This window comes from Prunus avium, chromosome 8 (assembly GCF_965620075.1).
Source record: "Prunus avium chromosome 8, drPruAviu1.hap1.1, whole genome shotgun sequence".
NCBI classification, from domain to species: domain Eukaryota; kingdom Viridiplantae; phylum Streptophyta; class Magnoliopsida; order Rosales; family Rosaceae; genus Prunus; species Prunus avium.
The window spans coordinates 36,896,312-36,916,388 of record NC_142291.1 but is presented as its reverse complement, the minus strand read 5'-3'; the positions used below and the strand labels follow the sequence as shown (position 1 = coordinate 36,916,388).

At 38.3% G+C, this 20,077-nt stretch overlaps 3 protein-coding genes across 5 annotated transcripts; 1 reads left to right on the top strand and 2 right to left on the bottom strand.

The window, feature by feature from the left end:
• Positions 1-1,037: 1,037 nt before the first annotated feature.
• Positions 1,038-7,852, bottom strand: LOC110750104 (uncharacterized). 3 transcript variants are annotated; one of them, XM_021950378.2, is made up of 14 exons: positions 7,575-7,852; positions 6,432-6,587; positions 6,188-6,304; positions 6,009-6,093; positions 5,477-5,585; positions 5,297-5,364; positions 5,070-5,189; positions 3,954-4,993; positions 3,562-3,762; positions 3,410-3,470; positions 2,879-2,992; positions 2,649-2,762; positions 2,449-2,560; positions 1,038-1,430 (listed from the first exon to the last, which is right to left on the bottom strand). In XM_021950378.2, exons 1-13 carry the CDS (start codon positions 7,661-7,663, stop codon positions 2,462-2,464), a joined length of 2,373 nt encoding a protein of 790 aa, XP_021806070.1. In that variant the 5' UTR covers positions 7,664-7,852; the 3' UTR covers positions 1,038-1,430; positions 2,449-2,461. The 3 variants fall into 3 exon arrangements, with proteins under 3 accessions (XP_021806070.1, XP_021806068.1, XP_021806069.1); XM_021950376.2 differs by having other exon boundaries at positions 6,432-6,614; positions 7,575-7,851; XM_021950377.2 differs by having other exon boundaries at positions 6,432-6,593; positions 7,575-7,851.
• Positions 7,853-8,288: 436 nt separating this feature from the next.
• Positions 8,289-11,944, bottom strand: LOC110750127 (transducin family protein / WD-40 repeat family protein). The gene is made up of 4 exons (XM_021950400.2): positions 10,448-11,944; positions 10,220-10,321; positions 8,806-9,441; positions 8,289-8,701 (listed from the first exon to the last, which is right to left on the bottom strand). Exons 1-4 carry the CDS (start codon positions 11,165-11,167, stop codon positions 8,516-8,518), a joined length of 1,644 nt encoding a protein of 547 aa, XP_021806092.1. The 5' UTR covers positions 11,168-11,944; the 3' UTR covers positions 8,289-8,515.
• Positions 11,945-14,146: 2,202 nt separating this feature from the next.
• ALE2 (Protein kinase superfamily protein) lies at positions 14,147-19,633 on the top strand. The gene is made up of 9 exons (XM_021950373.2): positions 14,147-14,701; positions 14,851-14,934; positions 15,187-15,297; positions 15,377-15,475; positions 16,028-16,396; positions 16,478-16,738; positions 17,324-17,719; positions 17,910-18,150; positions 18,492-19,633. Exons 1-9 carry the CDS (start codon positions 14,638-14,640, stop codon positions 19,204-19,206), a joined length of 2,340 nt encoding a protein of 779 aa, XP_021806065.1. The 5' UTR covers positions 14,147-14,637; the 3' UTR covers positions 19,207-19,633.
• Positions 19,634-20,077: the final 444 nt, after the last annotated feature.

Here is a 20,077-nt window from a genome sequence, read left to right as displayed (position 1 = left end):
TTTATCATTCAAAAAAAAGACTTTTTAACAACCACTTGACTTTTAGATTTTATTTTATTTTATTTATTTTTTTGTGTACAAGCGATCAACTACAAGGGGATGAGATTTTTCACACACTACTAAAGGTGTTATAGAGATTCAAACCTAAGACCACTAATCTGCAAGTTAATGCATTATTAGGCTCCGTTGGCGACTTTTAGACTTTAATTTAGAAACCCGCTATTGCTGCATACATGGCGTAGACCAGTTGGCTAAGACATTGAGTCCTGTCTTCTTGCCGCCAAATTTATACTATAACTTGTATAAAAATAAAAAATAAAGACCCCGATATTAGCATTTCAAATTAATTCTCAAAGACCCTGCAGTTAAGTGCTAGTAACAATTTTTTAAAAAAATTTAGAGATTCAAATCTCTTCCATTTATTTTGGAAGCAATGGGAAAGGATAAGAACTGGGAGATTAAATCAATGCAAAAACCACCAAACCCTATTCTTAAAAATACGTTAGACTTTCGTCCAAAAAAAACAAAAAAAAAAACGTTAGACTTAATATTTTAATAGGTATAATATGAGATGGATGGAAAGTACCATGTCTCTGTAAATTATTAGGATTTCTTGTTTTGGTAAAAGGATGGTACAAGACCAAAGGACCAAAAGGTTGTCTGGATAAATTGATTTTCTGGGGCTTCGGATCCCATTCTTTTTGGTTTGCTTAGCTGGAATATGCTGTTTGGGGTACTTTCCTCTGCTACCTGATCCAAATTCGCTTTAGATGGTGATGCAAGCCGCAAGGGGTACCATCATTGCGCGTCTCCACCTCCAAGTTTCTGTCTTAACATTAATTTCGCCTGAATAACAAACGGTTACCGCTGAGGTTCGCATCCCTCGTAAATCAGAGAATACTCGAGTCTTTATAATCGGTTGTATGCTTGTCGAATCTGTGACCGAGGCTTAAATGTAACACAAAACCAACAACTTACAATGACGAGGAAATAAGATTATTGGAGTTTTTCTTTGGTGTATAAAAAGATTATGGGAGTTCTTGAATACTTCTTTAGGACTTGGGAATACGAAGTCTCCGTATCCAAAATTGCACTTCACAATTTGATACGATTACACAAATACAAAATCGACTTCAAAAGGTCTGTTAATCGATCAAACATGGTTATATGTACAGCATGAAACTCTTATCTTTCTAGTCATCACCTGTAAGTGCATAACCACCACCATCAATCTCAATGAAGCTCATTGCTCCGCCTTTTAGGATCCCGGTCATCTTTCACTGGTTTATATGAGTCCTCTGCACATCATCATCCCATTCTGAACTCCACAAAACATGTTTTGAGAGAAGCACATAGAGCTGGAACTATGTGGCAGAAACTGCAGAAGCTGTTCCAGAATTTTCTTTCCAATATCTACAATGTCATGGGTCCTACAAGCACAAATCAAAATGCCAAGCCTCCATCAGTCCCAACATTCAAACAAAAACTTAAGGCGGATATTTATAGAAATGAAAGCAAGAACTCAAGTCATGCAGGGAGGTGAAAAAGAGCTGGCACACGTTCTAGTCTAGTTTCTAGGATTTAGCCTCTTCCACATTACCAGACATGGAAAATATAGAACAATCACACATATCAAATAGATGATATGAATTTATAGCAATTTTCATCCAAAACAACAAAAACAACAAAAACAACAAACAAAACCAAAACCACCATTTGAAACCCTAATGTATTTACTTTCAAGGCCAAACAAACACAAATACACATCAACTTTAACACAATTGATACAATCCAAAACCAGCTCCATCCAAAATATTGACCAAATCCAAAACTAAACAGATAAAACAAAAAACCTCAATCAATCACAATTTAAGCATGCAAATATTGATAATAGGCGAAAACGCATCTACCTTAAGGCTGGCCTTTTGGAGTTCATAATATATGCTCAGCAAGCAATTCTCAGAACCATTTTTCCTCAAAAATCTAAACTGAGAAGAGGAATTCAATTCTATCTGAGAGTAGATCGCACACAGTGAATTGGATGTCCCGGAAGGGACAATCGCATACAGTAAACAAATGAGCCCAAATATGTAATTTTGTTTGCTCTTGTTTTCTTTTTGGGCGTTTGAAAGGTCCCGTATGGTACCAACATATGACACATTTAGTTTAAGGCTAAAATGAGTCAATTACACATTTATTTGCAAACTCTCAATGGATGATTTTTTTACCAATTTATTCAGGTCAGGCAAATGGTATGGGAAAAATATTGAAGACAACAACTTTGATCATGCAGAAAGTAAAGCTCTTAGCATCCACCCATCCCCGCAAAAACAAAACCCGAAAAATGCGTGTGCACACACCCCAAACTATGACAAATTTATTGGCACCCATTATAAAGACAGAAGGTAAACTCATCAAGATACGTAGAAAGGAAGAACATGCTACAACCTTGCTTGCTAAGCTATAACGCAACGGCCATATTTTCCTCTGTAAAGTAATTTGGTCCAACAGAATTCCCACTGTGAGCACCATCAAACTGGAGTACCCTAAGCTTCCCTTCCTGCAATTTATATAAAATTAGCATTCAAAAAGGGGAAAAAGAGATAGTAGACTGGTAATCCAAGATTTCTGAGATGTCAAAAGCATACCTTGGTTCCATAAACCAGACCTCCACCAGCAAAGGGATGAAAGCAAGCAACATTAACCTCATCCTCTGCACTAGGAAGTACTCTCACAAGTTCCATATCTGAAACTCTGTAGACCTAATAAATAAAGAAATGACGATAACTAAGACTTCCCAAAAGAACTAACATAGAAAGTGAGCTAAACAACAGAATCTTCTCAGCTATAGAACAAGAGGGAAGACACTGGAATTCACCTCAAGAACAGTGTAAATAGGTAAGGTTGTCTCCCCATCAATGACAATACTTTTAAGAAGAGAGCCATGGCGTCGACCATAGGCAAGTAATATGTGCTCAGACGTGGGTGAGAACTGCAGGCAAAACATCAAAAAAAGAGGCTCAACTCAAACTGAAATGTACCCTTACCATCATGCATAGAAATCAAAAGTACTATTAGTTGAAACTTACAAGAACAAAGTTATATTTGCTCTTAAATCAACTATAAGTACCAAAGGAACAGGACCATATTCCATATTCAGTTTGACGTCAGTGACAATATATGGTTGGCTAAACAGGTTTCAGAAATGGACACACACACACACACACAAAAACAAACAAAAAAAGAAAAAAAAAAGAAAAAAAGAGAGCCATTATCCAACTTAACCATGAGTTTTGACCTTATAATGCACAGTAGAAAATGAGTCCAAGGTAATAACTGCATGACAGAAAGCACCAGCCTATAAATAGAAACAAAAGCAGATAGGAGTCAAGTTTCCTATGAAACTAACCTGGATTGAAGTCAAACAATGTGCAGCTCTGATAGCCCGAGACACAAGTACTGACCCAAATCTGCACGAGAACATTGAACAATTCAAATAATAGATGTTAATAAGAGAATAAAGGAAATAAGAAAGAGCGGACAAAAGGATTAGAAATTTACGTTGCCTCCTCAAGTGAATATATGCGAAGCTCATACATGACTTGGTGTGCTGAGATTGGGTGCCTAGTTGGGGATGTTGCAATTCCAGAATCCTGATGGACTAGACTTTGTAGTCCAAAATCAGCTTCTGTATTAGGCAGCATGCATGCAACACAGGCAGCTAAAAATCTCCCACAAGGTGAGAAATGAGCACCCATTTCACTGCAAAAGCAAACACAGCCCAAAGAAGGTATTACATAAGCATAATGACAAGCTAAGCAGGAAAAATCCATAAAATGCATCCAATTAAAACTGTGTTCAATAAGGATGTTAGAAGGTTGTCATTTCCACCACAATGCTGAAGCTAAAACTGGAAAAAGGAAAAAGAATAAAAAGGAATACCAAAGATGTACCTGCAAAGAACAGCATGGGGAATGGTTAAGCGGCATCTTTCAGCATTGAGCAGTGCACAAGGAGTTTTTATATCATGCGACCATACGCTTAGCTTCACAGTGCATGGTAACTCCGCAGCTGCTGCAGCAGCCAGTGATGTAGCAATTTCAGACTGGATTCTACTAATAATGGGCTGAGCATCATTCCCATCATGTAGGGTATTTAAAGAAGCATCATCATCCCCAGAATCTGGTACAGAGTAGCGGAATTGCGGATAATAGTGCTGTAAACCAGATCTTCCAGAAACTCCAGATAGGCTGGTGCTTCCTGGCATTGCTAAAGAAGCTGCCATAGCCTCCACATTATGAGCAGACAGATGTGACATTAAACTAGAAGTGTCATGCCCACCACGATTAAGAGGTAGCATCGAGGGAAAACTAGCTTGGCTTTGGCCAGTTAACCATCCTTGGAGAAAAGGCAGCTCCCAAAATGCTGGATCTCTATAAGGAAAACTACTATGAGGTTGCTCAAAATCAAGATGATTGGAAATATTTTCCGGTACTCTATCATTAGCAGAATCTAAATTAGTAAAGCTTCCACGTTGGCTTCCCCCTACACCCTGCATCTCATCAGTCTCCATTGAATCTCCTGTGCGGTCACAAACACCACTGACTGTTCCATTAAGGTGAGAATTATCTGCATTTTCTTCAGCGTTCGAATGGGAGGCAGTTCGAACTGATGAAAATGTCTCCATGGGAGAAGCTGTGCTACCATCCAGCTCTGCTGCATTTGCATCTGCTTGAAACTGCATTGAAGCAGAAGTGACTTGCATGCTATTTGACCCAGCAGGCCCATTTTCACACTGCATTTCTATTCTCGGATCATCTACAAATGGCGGCACGAAGACGAAAGGCAAGGACAGAAGTGGTAGTTCAGCTGCCAAACTAAGACGCTCGCTAGAATGAACATTTGCCACAAAAACAGCAGGAGATGGATATTGCAAGTAGCCGGGAGATGTTGCTAGTGTCATTGAGGAATCTGAAGAGTCAAGATCATTGACCTGCATATCAGTTTAATAATGTAATCTATATGATAGCTGGAGTGGATAATCATTTAAGTACCCTCTGGAATATTACCTCAGCAGTTAAGAGAAATGGAGCAGCTTGGGGGTGAAAATGCACTGCTCTAAGTGAACGCCATGTTTTCAATACAATGTCTGGAGAGGAACGCTTCCCATTGTAGTTCCATATATACAACTGAAACGGGATTTTGTACGTCAGTGTTATCAAATTTATAAAGCAATTACTTAGCATAAAGGATTATATATGATATAACAAAGAACCATAATAAAAAGAATCAACACCTTGTGTCCTGATGCAACAGCTAGGAGATCCCCTTTGGCATGAAAAGCAATAGATGCAATAGGTCGATCTGAGGCCAGAGTCAGCAAACATAATAACTATATCAGAACTTTAGGGAAAATGTACAATTTGTCAAAAAAGAACAGCAGTTACTAATTAAGACATTGAAGTTTTGGAATTACAGAAATCGCGAGATTCTATACACTCTGATGTGTTTAAATCCCATAAGCGAACTTCATGATCCAAACTTCCACTAGCAATTATTTCAGGATGCAAGGGGTGGAACCTAACCTGTAAGAGTTCCATTAGTTACTTCCACGTGAAAATAATAATCATAATTAGTGGTTTGGATTTTGGATGCATCAGAAAGACATAGAGTAATTATTACATAAGACAAGTAGAATACAATCCTGATAAGTTAGTAATTAACAAAAAAAGATCCCAGAGGTAAATATTGTAGCTATTAATTAGTTAATTATTAAAATTTTGGAACAGCTAGTTCATATATCATCTGTGAAATAAATGGGTAAGACTTTATTTGAGTTGTATCTGGTTTTTCAGAAAAGAAAAAAAATAATACCGTTTCAATAGATTTCACGCTTGACTAAAGAATTCATACTTCATAGAGCAAGATGCAACTATTAAAGTAGAATATGACAAATTAGCGAGAAAACTAAGAATAAATAAGTCTGCAATTGCACAAGCCAAACTTACCACCCAAGGTGTCCGTCTATGGCCACTCAAAACCTTTAAGCAGCTGCCAGTTTGGCAATCAATTATCTTCACAGTGTGGTCACCACTGAAAGTATCAAAAGAAATTAAATAGAGTAAAGATCAAATACAGATATGAACAAGTATTCAAATCCAAAAAACTAAATAATTGGACAACTTACTGTGTCGAAGCAAGTTTTCTTCCATCGGGGCTGAATGCTGCTGCAATAGTTGACCTTGGAGGAGGCACTAAATGACAATACTTGGCTGACAGATGCTTAAGTGACTCTGCTTCAACCCTGAAAGATCAATAAATACATATTCAATAATTACAACAGAGCATCTTTGATAACCTTATATAGAACACACAGAAAGTCTCATACTCAAACCTGCTTGATAAAAGTTAGAAAGGAGAGCTGTAGGTACCATGAAAGAAGGCCACGTTTTGCATCTCGTGTTGCTTCGCACTTAGGTCCAGAGGAGGAACCAGTTTTCCTTTTAGAAGATTCTCCCCACCGCCTTCTTGGTACATGTCTTGCTCTAGGAGAAATCTCCCTCCGTGCTATCAAGCCAACCACATTTCTGCCACTAACAAAATTGGCACGTTCACTGATTCAGAAGAACATCATATGAGTAAAAACATACCTGAGGGTTGCATTTCGATATGTGGATTGAATTTTAGTGTAAATCATTTAATTAAACTTTATGAAAACTAATATTATAAGAAATGAAAGGTTTCAAATTATCCAAGAATTTTTTATTATTATTGCAGATTCACCTTCTAAATCATTGTAATATGTGTTTTCTTCTGTATATTTATAAGAAAGTATCAGAACTCTCTTTTTATAATATTTTTGCATTTAAAACCAGCAATTCACACTAAATAGTCAAACCCAAATCCCTCAATTTAAATCAACGTCTCAAACTGCAGCATTACAATTTTTTTTCCTTTTCTGCAATCATAGCTATAAAATAGTTTCACTACTAAAGCTTATTAGCAGTCCAACCAAGTCAATCGCTAACTGATCCATTCTATTGTTCTATGTACTTGATCCTTAACAATGAACCAGTCTATGTACTCGAATCACACTAACCAACAGAATTGAAAAGGTACATTGAACTATAAAGCTCAACTAATCACTATGATAGGATGAAATTTTAAAAAACCTAAAAGATGAATTCCAAAAGTCGAACTTAAACTAAACACAATGATTATTGGATTGAACTTTTCTGAATTGCACTACAACTCAAATTCAACAATTTCACGAAATCAAGCTTCAGCAGCATGAACGAAAAAAACCGATTTATCCGTACAATCACATTCATCATTTTTCTGAAGCTGTAAATCAGAACTGATTTGATTAAAAATCAAGTTGTATAATATATATATATATATTTGCACCATACAAAAGCATCACGTAAATGTGAAACTCATAGATTACTGAGGAATCAAATCAAATTTAGCCAAATTCCAAGATCACGTATGCATATAGATCGAATTACAGCAAGCAGGCAAACAAATAAAAACCTAACGCAGTGCATGAACGATTGAGGGTATCGAATTCTGACCTGCAGTGATAACAATCGGACGGCGAGGGAGAAATCGGGGTCTGATCGAACGGTCGTGAAGGTCCCGTCATTACAAGATCGGACTTCATAGAAAAACGATGAATTTTTTGAAACCCGAATTTCAGGAATTTGAGGAATTGCGTGAAATCTGAATCCGAGGAGAGAGAAAATGAGGCTCTCGCTCCCTAATGGGGAAGAGAATAGAGTCTGTGCCTCTCTTTCCCCTGTGTTTCCTTGGTTGATTTACAAAAGCCTGAACGGAGTCAATGATGTTTGACCAAAATGCCCCCTTTTAATTTAGAAGAGAGGAAGATGCGCCAGCTTACTTTCTACTTCCCAATCTCAGCCGTCCATCTGAAATTTTGGAGGGATCCTATTGTGTCACGTCATCATAAATTTTTAAATTTGAAAAACTTAAACGACCTGTCGCTTTTCTCTTCTTTGTTACATTCTCTTCTTTTTAAAACCAGCCTGCCATTGTTTGCTTTGTTGCTCTTCTTATTTTCTAGGTTGTGTTAGGATCTCTACACAAGTATCCCTCTCACTAGGAACAGTAGACTCATGTGCACGGCAAAAGTCCGTCATGAGTTTGGTTCTTACCACTTCCGTGAGTGAAAACAAAACTCATACAACCAACCAACTTCTGGTCCAGTTGTATTTTCATACATTTGAACCCTCGAATCCATTGAGAAAGGAAAAACAAAAAAACAAAGCTTGCAGATATTTAGCATAGCATTGCAAAGGAAAAGTATTACTTCCAACATTATGTTTATGGTGACTAGCAAATGCTAGAGACGGTGACAACCAGAAAAGGGTATCTAAAATGGAAATCTGTACCAAAATTTTCTTAAAAAAGGGTATTCACAAACTCAATAATGAATAAAAGATTGAAAATAACAAAAGCTATATACATAGGATGTGAAATGGGAGATATGATCCATTCAACTGAGCTTCTGAGGTTGAATCTTATTAGACAGGCTAGATCCCCATATACGGATAGAATGATCATCACTCGCCGATGCCAGCATTTGAGGTCTCCTATGATTCCAACTCACACAGTTCACAGTCATTGAATGCCCACACAAAACCTCAATTGGCCTAGAATTTCGCCGGTTCCAAATGTATACCTAGATAAGATAATGACTTTAACTTGTGAGGTTCAATTTGGTTCGCTGGTACAAGAATGATTTGTTTCTCAGCATATGTATAGGCTCAAATTTGGGAAGCATACCTGTGCGTTCTCACTACCACTGGCAATGAATGTGCTATTCAATCCACCGAAGCAGGAGCGTATCACATACTTGCTCTGCTTGTGGCCCATATACTTCAGCGGCTTCTCCCATTCACCAGCAACATCCCACATATGAATCTCCTGGCTATTCAGGTTGACAATAAAGAACTTACTATCTCCAGAAATTGAAAGGGATGTGATAGAATGGTCTTCAGAGATGACTCGTTCGGCATTTGTTCCCACATTTAAAATCCGAATTTCTTTATCAGAGAAGATGCTGATAAGATTTTGCCCATCTGGTGTCACAGCAAGATCTAAAATCTTGGGCATCCTCATCCCTCTCCATGCTTTTAACTCATTGCCATCGCAATCCCACATGTAGATGCCCTTTTCAGGGTCGGAACTGCCACACACAAGTCGCTTTGAGTCGGGAAACCAGGCACATGAGCTGACAATGAAGCCAGGATCCCCAAATGTATGCTTGCATGTACCTGTTTCCACATCCCATAGCTTGAGGACTTCAACATTTCCACATGTAAGCAACTTTGAGTCATCAGGGCTCCATGCAACAAAGGATACTGGATTGTGGTGACTCCGTAGGGTATGTTTTAATGTCACCCTACCATCCTCTGGCACCTGGCCCAGAATAGAAGAACTATTGTTAGAAACCCTAGCACCTTGGAATCTTCCACCACTTGTATGCTAAGATGAAATTCCTCAAAGCTATATTGTAGTACAAAAGATTACAAAAGATTAAGGTGACATCCAAATTAGTGTCTTATTTTTGTCATTTTTTTTGCTATTTAGATTACTAGTTTCTCCACATAAACACTCTTTAAGCATTGAGTTTATACAAATATGAAATTCCTATTTAAAGTAACATTCATACGTTAGGATCCTATATGGTATATCAGTTTTGCATTTTAAAAGTTATATTAACATTAGAATTCTGACTTTGGGAACAATATAATTGCTTTTATTGCTTTACCAAAAGACTGAACAGACAGCTCTTTGGATCGTGCATTCGAACACGTGGCATGATGAATATTCATGTAGCTTAGGAATAGATTCCTTCATGCATCTCTCTTACAAAACCAGAATAAACTATTTTTCATTTCCTCACAAATTTGATGAATTCTAAAAGCAGGATTTACTACTTATTGCAAAAGATTTTCTGCTTCCCTTTTTTTTTTTTTCTAAATCTGCAGTAGTTCTCAACTAAATTGTCTTGTTTCCATATAATCTGTTATGAGAGTTTAAGATTTTTACACATGCAGTGTCTAGAACACTAAAAGTATACCTATAAGTAAAACATCCGACCATATAGGTTAATAAATTCATCTTCAAGAATGAACTTTAGCATGAAAGCAAAACATTCAATAACCAGAATAAATACTTATAAACTCTACGGTACCTTCCATATGATGGCTGTGCAATCACTTGATGAAGAGGCTAAGTACTCCCCATTATTAGAAAATTGCACAAACCAAACTTCATTCTTATGCTCAGTCAAAATCTGCACCAATGAAAAACAAGTGTTCATGTGTACATCAGCCATCCAATAGAAGAACAACTGAGCCAAAAAAGTAGAAACCTAATCCTTAATTTTTCAAGACAGAAGCATTGTGGCCGGAAATCGCACCTGAACAGTCTCTGTAGGGATCTGATCCCTACTACAGGAATGATCTGCATAAAGTGAAACTTCATCCGACAAATTATGATACATACATGAATCAATCTGGGACAAAACAGCAGTTTCAACCAGATGTTCCAATCTGCGCTCAGGCAGCGTAATTGGTGAAGGAAGCCATTTTTCCAATTCTTGCAACAGTTTTTTTCGCAATTCTCGAACAGCATTATCGTCTATCTTGCTCTGCTCCACTTCCTTCCAGGAAAGGATACTCCAAGCAAGGTTGTGAACCTTATCTCTGTCCACCTGTAAAGCTGACACCTCTTTCTGCAAAATGGCCAAAGCCAATTTGTCATCCCCACAACTCAAATACTCCAAAAGGCACTGTTTGAACACAAGAAACAAAGCAGCAGCTCTTGTGTCATCTCTCAAATCCTTAATGGCATTAAGGGTATCAACACAACCATCCCAATTCCCGCTCGATATCTGTGATTCGAGCAATTGAAAATCATCGGATTTGCATGAAATGCCAGACTCCAACTCCAAGCATGAGGCAGACTTCTCATAGCCAATTGAATATAGGCACTGAATTAGTATTCTTACAAACTCGTGCTTCTTAATTAGACCTTTTGGGCCGAGCCTAGGCGAACCCTCCATTGGCAATGGAGTTTGGCGAAGAATCCTTTGAGGATTTGATGAACTTTCTAGCCTTTTATAATCAAATATCCCCATTTCTTCCACCAGCCATGATAACCCAAAGAGAAACAAATATTCTGCCAAGTGCCAAAGATTGGAGCTACTTTTCCAAATAACCCAGGAAAAACTTATGACAGAGAAAAATTCCAAATGACCAATTGCCAATTTTACTTTATAGCTCTGAAAGCAAACATCCAAAACCCCAAAACCTCCAATCTAGTATCCAAACAACAAACGAAGTAAAAACCAACCAAAGTTCACATAATAACGTACCAGTACAATATAATTCCCAATACGCCAATTGAAGTTACAAACTTACCAAACTATCCCATCAGCCAAAAATACAAAGAAAGTAACCCAACATGGCAGGTAGGCCTTAAATGATAATTGAAATATATTCAGATAATATTGGAAACAATTGAAACGAACCCAGAACAGCTTAAAGCTGGAAGCAAATAACCATGGAGGCCAACACAACGTAAACCGCTATGCCCAAGGAAAATATTGGCAAGAATTAGACGAACCCAGAAGAGCTTGGAGCTCGAAAAATATGAGAAAACGATAATTTATGCTTAAAAGGGCAGAACAGAGAGACGTCGATGTCTATGAAAAAAAAAGAGAGAGATTTGAGAATTGAAACAGAGGAGTGGCTGAGGAGCAGAGATTTTTGGCGGCGACGAAATTTGATGGTTGGAGAAGAATGAAACAATGAGTAATGGAATGGTGATGATGAGAAGTCGTGATGGATTGGAATGCCGAAACCAGTGAGTAACAGTCAATGCGATTCACATAGTCGCTAACGAGAAAAGAATACAGAGCAGACCTGTGTATCCTTCAAGTCTAACACATCATACGCCGTCGTTTTCACAGCCAGTAACAGTTTTATCTTCTTATTTTATCCCAACGAATATAACAAACGGCATGTCGTTTATCTTCATAGCTACATGGCTTAATTATGTACATGCCCCTTGTGCTTTCCAACTTGTCTCAGATTACCACATATGTTTGCAAACGTTTCAAAATACCCCCAAACCTTTGAAAAACAGTCTCAAGTTACCCATTCCGTCAGTATTATAGACATTCCGTTACGTGTTTTGGGCCCCACTTCGTTTTAATCTTTAACTTCTGCGAATAAGGGTTTTTCAGTTCTAAGAAAGGGGGAAATTGGGTATTTGGGTGAGAAGGGGAGATTTGGAGAAGAAGGCTAGGGCTTTTGCAAAATCTAAGGTGGGGTTTGAACTTTGGAGCCTCATAATTTGGAATTTCCATCATTCTACTCATTGAAGGCTGTAAGAAGGACAAAGGTTGATCCTTGTGTTGTTGATGCTGCTGATAAAGATTTGGTAGTTGTTGGTGAACCAGACTTGGGATTAATGTCTGCAACTGGTGCCACTTCTTTGCCTCAAACATCTGTTCCACCTGGTATTAGTTCTGAGGTTAACTTCGAGGTTTTGGGCATTTCCAATCCCCCTTCTTGGAGTGTTATGTTAGCAGATGATTAAGGTGGAACCCAACTTGTCCAAGTTCCAAAGGCTCCTGTCGTGGAAGGATTTCCTCTGCCTTCATACTTACAGGAGCCAGGCTGCTTACAAGTATTTCTTGGAGCTTATTGCTGGTTTGAAGCATATGCTTTCAACAAGGGAGGTTGAGGATCGGGTCCATGAGTCAACCATCCAAAAGAGAGCTCGACACCAAATGGGGACACCGTAGGAGGTCAACTTGAAGCCTGAAGAGTAGACATATGAATTACCAAAGAGAACAATCATTTTCACAAACCCTAAGCCCTCTTCTCCAATTTCCCATTCTCACCTAATTTTCCCATTTCTTAGAACTGAAAAACCCTTATTCGCATATATTAAAGATTAAAACGAAGTGGGGCCCAAAGCACGTAACAGAACGTCTATAATACTGACGGAATGGGTAACTTGAGATCGTTTTTCAAAAGTTGGGGGCATGTACATAATTAAGCCTAGCTACATTGAATTGAAACAATGTTTGGAAAATTCATTAAAATTGTAGTAATCAAAATGTTTATGAGCTCAAAAGTACAGATGATACATTATTTTTCATGAACTACAATTTTGAAAACCCAAAGCTCCCTGCTTGAAGAACAAAAGTGAGCTAAAAAAAATAACCCAACTCTATTTTTATGTTAAGCGTAAACTTAATATATCAGGGGCATGTAAGCCTGAGAATCAAGGATTCATTATTTTTTCGATGGGAATCTGGGGGAAACCCTTGGATCCAAAAAGGAAATCATATGGTGAAGGAACTCCAAGTTTATGGAGAGAGAAATGAACTTTTCGAAAAAAGTAAGTTAATCACTAGTGTACGTCTAATTAGGTATTTTCATTATCACATTTAATCCTTAGCGTTTCTCCCTTGTTTCACCTACCTCTTATAAATTGTAGTAAACTTGTTATTTGTTATATTGATCCGAAAAACCAAAGTTAAATATTCCTTTAGTAACCATTTGTAAGTAACTACCATACTCAAGCCCTAAGTTAAAGGGTTTAAGTTATTCAAAAACTACAAGGAAGTTTGAGAACTCAAAATGAAAATATATGAAAAAAAATATTGAAAAAATGGAGGCGGTGTGCAAGTAAATAACATGGGAGTGTGAAAACCGTATCCGTTATTTTAAAGGTATTTCCATATAAATAGGATGTTTAACTACCAATTCTATTTTAGACCAAGAGTTAGTTGAATATTATAAAACATTTGACCGACATTTATCATCAAATTGAAATAAAATTAGAAAAAAAAAAGATTAAAGATTTAACAAATGACTTTATAGTATGAATTTCCCAAAGATCCCCAATAATTTATGGCTAACAATAACACTTAAAAAACAGAAGCTAGGCAACGAAACGGCCGCGGAATTGGCGTTTGGTTAAAGTGGGCCCGTTCGAAATACAGTCGTCGATCAATTTGGCGCGTGGATCAGACAGCCATCATTCAATTTTACCGAAACCGGTCTCGCTGGAGCTACGCACTCAACACTACTCTCTCACTCACTAACTCACAGACAGCAGCAATAAAGTCCCTCACCTCACTCCTACTGTCTCCCTCAAACTTCCTCTTCTTCTTCTTCTTCCTCGTCAAGATCTCTCTCTCTCTCTATCCTCTTCCTCCCTCCCTCTCTCCTCCTCTCTCTAAAACACCCACATTCTCTCTCTACACACACACCCACCTACACCTCCCTACCTACATCTCTCTCTTCTTCTAGATCTTTCGCCGCGTTTCATGGATCTATGCCCCCACTCACTCCCAATACTCGCCTTGTCTTCTCTGTTCTAGGGTTTTAGTCGCCGCATGCTTCGCTCTTTACTCTTTTCGCTTTCGTTCTTAGCTTAACCATGCGATTCCTCGCTCCGAGCAAGCAATGCGATGGAGAAGCTCGCCGGAAACCTAGAAACCTCAGGCCACTATCCGGCAAGACTCCTGAGCTCCAAGGTGGCTGCTTCTGACGATGTTTTATGTGAATTTCGGTTCGGCGAGGGACAATGCGAACTCCAATTCTGCTTCTTCTTTTTACTCTCCTGCTCAGCTCGATTTTCTGTTGTTCAGGTTTGTATTGAGCTTTTTAAATTATACAGTGCTAGTCAAATAGTGCTTGGAGAATTTAGTTTATATGATTTTAATAGCTTAATTCTTCGGTTTATGCTCGATAAGTAACGGTTTCTCAAGAAAACTAACGTCCCTGTTTATTATTTCAGGGAATTTGTCTTTAAATATTTACTTGTCTCCTTCTCAATTGCCAAACCAACCATTATCTATGAAAGATTTCTCAATGGAACGCGGTAAGTGTGCTAATATTTTTGTATAATTCATTTGCCAGGCTCAACCTTCATCTGCACAATTTTTGTTCGATAATAAAATCTATTGAAATATATTGTCATGGATATGTAAACAAACTTCTTGAGCGGATATATTGTTGTTGTACACTTCACCGATGTTTTAGTTCCCCTCATGTTAAAGTTACCTCCTTTGATAGCTATGCATATATCTCTTAACCAATTTGTGACATATTGGGCTTGTCCTACCATTTGCAGCAAGGTCAATTCTGATGAGTTTGCCCTTTGCTTCATCAAAACTACCCAAAACATGGGCAATCAAGCCTTCTTCGGGATCCCTTGCACCTGCACCTTCTCCAATTTATCTAGGTATGTATTCACTTCAAAATATGAATACATGGATGTTCCAGTCGCTGGTATTGCAGTGATGTTAAGTTCTCAATTTCAGGTCCTAGAAGTTCTCCCTCACCAAGACGCGGTCATCATCGTCATCATCATGTGAGAGCGAAACCCCATGTTGTTCCTCCAGCACCATCAAAAGACCCAGGTAAATAATATGGGGTTTGTGATTTGTTATGATGTAGTCAATGACAGGTGTCACTCATCTTTTACAACATCCAAACAATCTGTAGATGTTTAGTTGAGATTGATGAATTTCCAAAAACGTTGTTTAATTTCTATTATGACTGGGATAGGGTGGCCAAGAACTATTAATTTGGGTAGTTGGATATCACTTGCGTTTTCTGAAAATAAATTGGACCAACTAATCTTCTAGTCCCATATAAAATCACTCCTCTGCTGAGGCAAGTTGAATGTTTTAATTTTACCATTTAGTCAATAAGAAAGAAAGTAAAGGCCTGTTAAGTTTACGTGTTTTGGAAGATGAGTTTGAGGCTTTACCTTCCCCACTATGGGTTGGAGGTGCAGCTGGAAACTTTTTTAGCACAGCTGCTGCTAGAAAAGTGGGACTTGGGTTCATGGAATTCCCAAAATTTTGTTAATTTAACTATGGTCATGAAAATGTATTTTACCTCGGATTATTGTTTTTCTTGGCAAGTACCTTGCCAGTTTACTTCTTTAATGATGGTACTTCTGGCAGGTTGCGATCAAATCTGTGTGGAGCCACTTACTGCATCTCCATTTGGTTCACCTTGTGGTTGTGTGTTTCCCATGAAAGTCAGACTTTTACTGGATATAGCTCCGTATGCTATTTTTCCTGTAATGAGTGAGCTAGAGATTGAGGTTGCCGAAGGCACATATCTGGCACAAAGCCAAGTGAAAATAATGGGTGCAAGTGCGGATAGTCAAAATCAAGGAAGAACAGTAGTGGATATTAACTTGGTTCCACTAGGAGAGAAGTTTGATAATACCACTGCAATACTGACGTACGATAGATTTCGGCATAAGAAAGTCCCTCTAAATATGACTCTTTTTGGAAATTATGAAGTGGTATACATTAGTTATCCAGGTACTGTCCTCAATTCTCCTACTTCTGTTTTCGCTTCCTTTCATTGTTGTTTGTGGTTGAGACTGAAAGAGTCATTAACAGGAATCGCTTCTTCACCACCATATGAGTATTTCAAGGGGAATGGTCCAGCTGGAAGTGCTGGAGATCTCCCTATCACCGCAGATTTTCCCGGCAAGAACCAGAGGATGAATATTAGAACAATTGTAATTATTGCTCTGTCTGCATTTGTACTCCTGTTGGTTCTCATTGGGGCAATCTGGATCTTTGTGAAATGGAAGAGAGTTGGAAGACCATCTAGTGCTGTTGGTCCTGCATTCACATCTTCTGTTCACAAAAGATCTGGTAAGTATGTGGCTTTTTAGTGTTCTCTTGTTTTTCTTGTGCACAATTGTGAGTATATCCATTCGTGCATGCATAAATGTATAAACCCTCACATACATGCATGAAATCAACAAATTTCAATTTTAAGGATAAAATAGCTGTACTTGCACAAAGATTCCCTGCAAGTTCAGTTACGTCAAATCTTGACATTTATCTCTTTTTTCTTCCCATATATCATGTTATGTTGGGAACACCTTTATGTTTGAGGGCTGGGGTTCAGGACCCCTTTCATGCCAAAGAAAAAACTATTGTATGTTTGGAACGTCGGTTTTGGAGAACTGGACCGCCAAAGTACCATGAATTGGGGTATGTGCAAGCCAGATCATGGTCCTCAGGTGGTGGGATCTGGTAACTCATGTTCTGATATGTAGAGTTTATCATACAGAAAAGACTTCTACTGCATTCATTGTCTTTGTTTTTGTTGCTTTCTCAATTTGATACTCTTTTATGAACATTGAATTTCAATCTGGACAATTTAGTTAATTGTTCACAGTTCCATATTAAACATACTGGAGACTGAGTGATTGATCTATTCGTGTAATTCAGGTATTGGGTCTATCTTATCAAGTAGTATTGCAAGCTCCACTTCAGTGTCCCTAATGTCCACCATGGCTACAAGTATTCTCTCTGTCAAAACATTTCCACTTGCTGAGCTTGAGAAAGCAACAAATAAGTTCAGTTCCCAAAGGGTGTTGGGAGAAGGGGGATTTGGACGTGTTTACCATGGAATTATGGAAGATGGGACTGAAGTAGCAGTCAAAGTGCTTACAAGGGATAATCAGAATCAGAATGGAGACCGTGAATTCATTGCAGAAGTTGAGATGCTAAGCCGATTACATCACCGCAATCTGGTGAAATTGATAGGCATATGTATTGAAGGGCGCACCCGCAGCTTGGTATATGAGCTTGTTCACAATGGGAGTGTTGAGTCCCACTTGCATGGTATGTCAACTTTGGTCTCTTTCAACTTGAAGTTATTTTCCTGAATTAGAAATAGCTCTCCCACTTGCCCCAACTAGCAATTTAATTTACCTTCTCTTGAAGGACTTTTTGTTTTTTGTTTTTGTTTTTTTTTGGGGGGGATAGAAACAGCCTTAAAGCCCGATATTTATATGTTATGGTTGTTTTTCAGGAGTTGACAAGAAAAAGGGACCTCTTGACTGGGATGCACGGATGAAGATTGCCCTTGGGGCAGCAAGAGGATTAGCCTATCTCCACGAAGATTCTAATCCTCGTGTTATTCACCGAGATTTTAAGGCTAGTAACGTTTTGCTGGAAGCTGACTTCACGCCCAAGGTATCAGATTTTGGGTTGGCTAGGGAAGCAACTGAGGGAAGTCATCATATCTCAACAAGGGTCATGGGAACTTTCGGGTAAGCATAGTTGTTTAAGCTGTTACTAATCAGGATTTACAAATCTTTTAAACTGATTTGGATCCAATATTTCTTTTTAGGCTTATAGAGCATAAACCTAATTTGCTATATGGCGCCATAGTACACTAGAAATTGGGAACCTTTAATGAATGATAAGGATGATTAGTGAATGGATTTAATTAGATTTTTCGGCCATAAGAATAGAAATTCTCCTCTGTCCAGATATATATAAAGTTTATAGTATATGATGAAAATTGAAAATTTGAAATAACGTTTGCTTCAATAGTTTTCTGTCTGAGCAACATTTCAACTATTCTCTTGATCAAATTGCTGGATTACAGGTATGTTGCCCCAGAATATGCAATGACAGGGCACCTACTTGTCAAGAGTGATGTTTATAGTTATGGAGTCGTGCTGCTGGAACTTCTCTCTGGAAGGAAGCCTGTTGACATGGCCCACCCTCCTGGCCAGGAGAATTTAGTAACTTGGGCACGACCACTGCTAACCAGCAGAGAAGGTTTGCAGCAGTTGGTGGATCCTGCCTTGGCTGGAACCTATGACTTTGATGACATGGCTAAAGTGGCAGCCATTGCTTCCATGTGCGTTCACCCTGAGGTGACTCACAGGCCTTTTATGGGTGAAGTGGTGCAGGCTCTAAAGCTCATATACAATGATACAGATGAGACCGGTGGGGATTGCTATAGCCAAAAGGAGTCTTCCGTTCCGGATTCTGAATTCAAAGGTGATCTTGCCCCTTCTGATAGCAGTTGGTGGAACGCCGGTGGACTCACTCCCCGGTTAAATTACGGGCAGACCTCTTCGTTCATTACAATGGAGTATAGTTCTGGGCCTCTTGAAGATATGGAAAACAGACCGTTTTCAACTTCAAGTTTGGTGGGGGATGAGATATCTTTACCAATTAGACATGGCAATAGGTCAGGGCCATTGAGAACAGTCCGGAGCAAGCCAGCATTCTACAGAGTAAGAGGAAGTAGGAGTGAGCATGGGGGACTCCTTTCGAGGAGTGCTCAGAATGATGATGGCTTCTGGGTTTGAAGTTTGTTAATTTTATTTTTGAATTTTGTACAGTTCAAAAAGGACTGAGGCTTTTAAGTAAAGCCATCACTTGTAGTTTAGGTGTTCGAAAATCCTCCAGAGTCCATGTCAGAGGATGAGAGGAAGAGAGAGAGAGGACAATGGCTTCTAATTTTGGAATTCTTGATTCATTTACATACGAGTTGGATGGAGATATGTAAGTTGAATAGTCTCCCTGTGTATTATAACGTCCCCGTAAGTTCAATGCCTTATTGATTGACATTGTTACCCGTTACATTTGTTGGGCTGAGAGTCATCTTCTTCTTGTAGCCAGATATAACTTATCTGATTCATACGCTTTCCACTGATGATTGTCAGCTTCTGTTAATTTGTACGGACAGTTTATGGATGTTAAAAGCTACCTAGCATATGCCTTTTGTTTTCTTCATTTGCTTGGTTTCTATAATGTCTTATTTTCTGAATGTAATTCCAAATTCAAATAGAACTAACAATTCTTTTTATCAACAATCGTCGTGCTTGATGAACTAGTCTTTAATTGTCAATCTATATAATTCGAACACAATTCTGTCCAAGTTCTACTAGTTTACAATTCTTTTTATCAATAATGGTCGTACTTGAGATTTAAACACAAGATTTTCTCCAACAAAGTAGAGATTTGAGTGTCACGTACTAAATCCCTAAACTCATTGTTGGCGATCTCCTTAAACTTATTATCGGTAACCTCCTTCAACAAAGTAAAGACTGAGTGCTCATTGTTGGCGACCTACCTACTTAAGCTTATTATCGGTAACCTCCTTTAACAAAGTAAAGACTGAGTGCTACTAGATGTTTAAAATTATTAGTGGTTATTGCAAATTGCAATTAAAAGACA

Bases quoted from the DNA above. Each gene is read 5' to 3' on its own strand.
- LOC110750104 (XM_021950376.2), bottom strand. From the start codon at position 7,663: ATGAAGTCCGATCTTGTAATGACGGGACCTTCACGACCGTTCGATCAG. The intron at 5,190-5,296 runs GTGTTGATTCTT...ATCCCGTTTCAG, and splicing joins CTGTTGCATCAGGACACAAG to TTGTATATATGGAACTACAA. The intron at 2,561-2,648 runs GTATGCTTTTGA...TATAAATTGCAG, and splicing joins GTCTGGTTTATGGAACCAAG to GAAGGGAAGCTTAGGGTACT.
- LOC110750127 (XM_021950400.2), bottom strand. From the start codon at position 11,167: ATGGGGATATTTGATTATAAAAGGCTAGAAAGTTCATCAAATCCTCAA. The intron at 9,442-10,219 runs GTACCGTAGAGT...ATTCTGGGCCAG, and splicing joins GCACAGCCATCATATGGAAG to GTGCCAGAGGATGGTAGGGT. The intron at 8,702-8,805 runs GTATGCTTCCCA...TATCTTATCTAG, and splicing joins GTGGTAGTGAGAACGCACAG to GTATACATTTGGAACCGGCG.
- ALE2 (XM_021950373.2), top strand. From the start codon at position 14,638: ATGCGAACTCCAATTCTGCTTCTTCTTTTTACTCTCCTGCTCAGCTCG. The intron at 14,935-15,186 runs GTAAGTGTGCTA...TACCATTTGCAG, and splicing joins AGATTTCTCAATGGAACGCG to CAAGGTCAATTCTGATGAGT. The intron at 16,739-17,323 runs GTAAGTATGTGG...CGTGTAATTCAG, and splicing joins TTCTGTTCACAAAAGATCTG to GTATTGGGTCTATCTTATCA.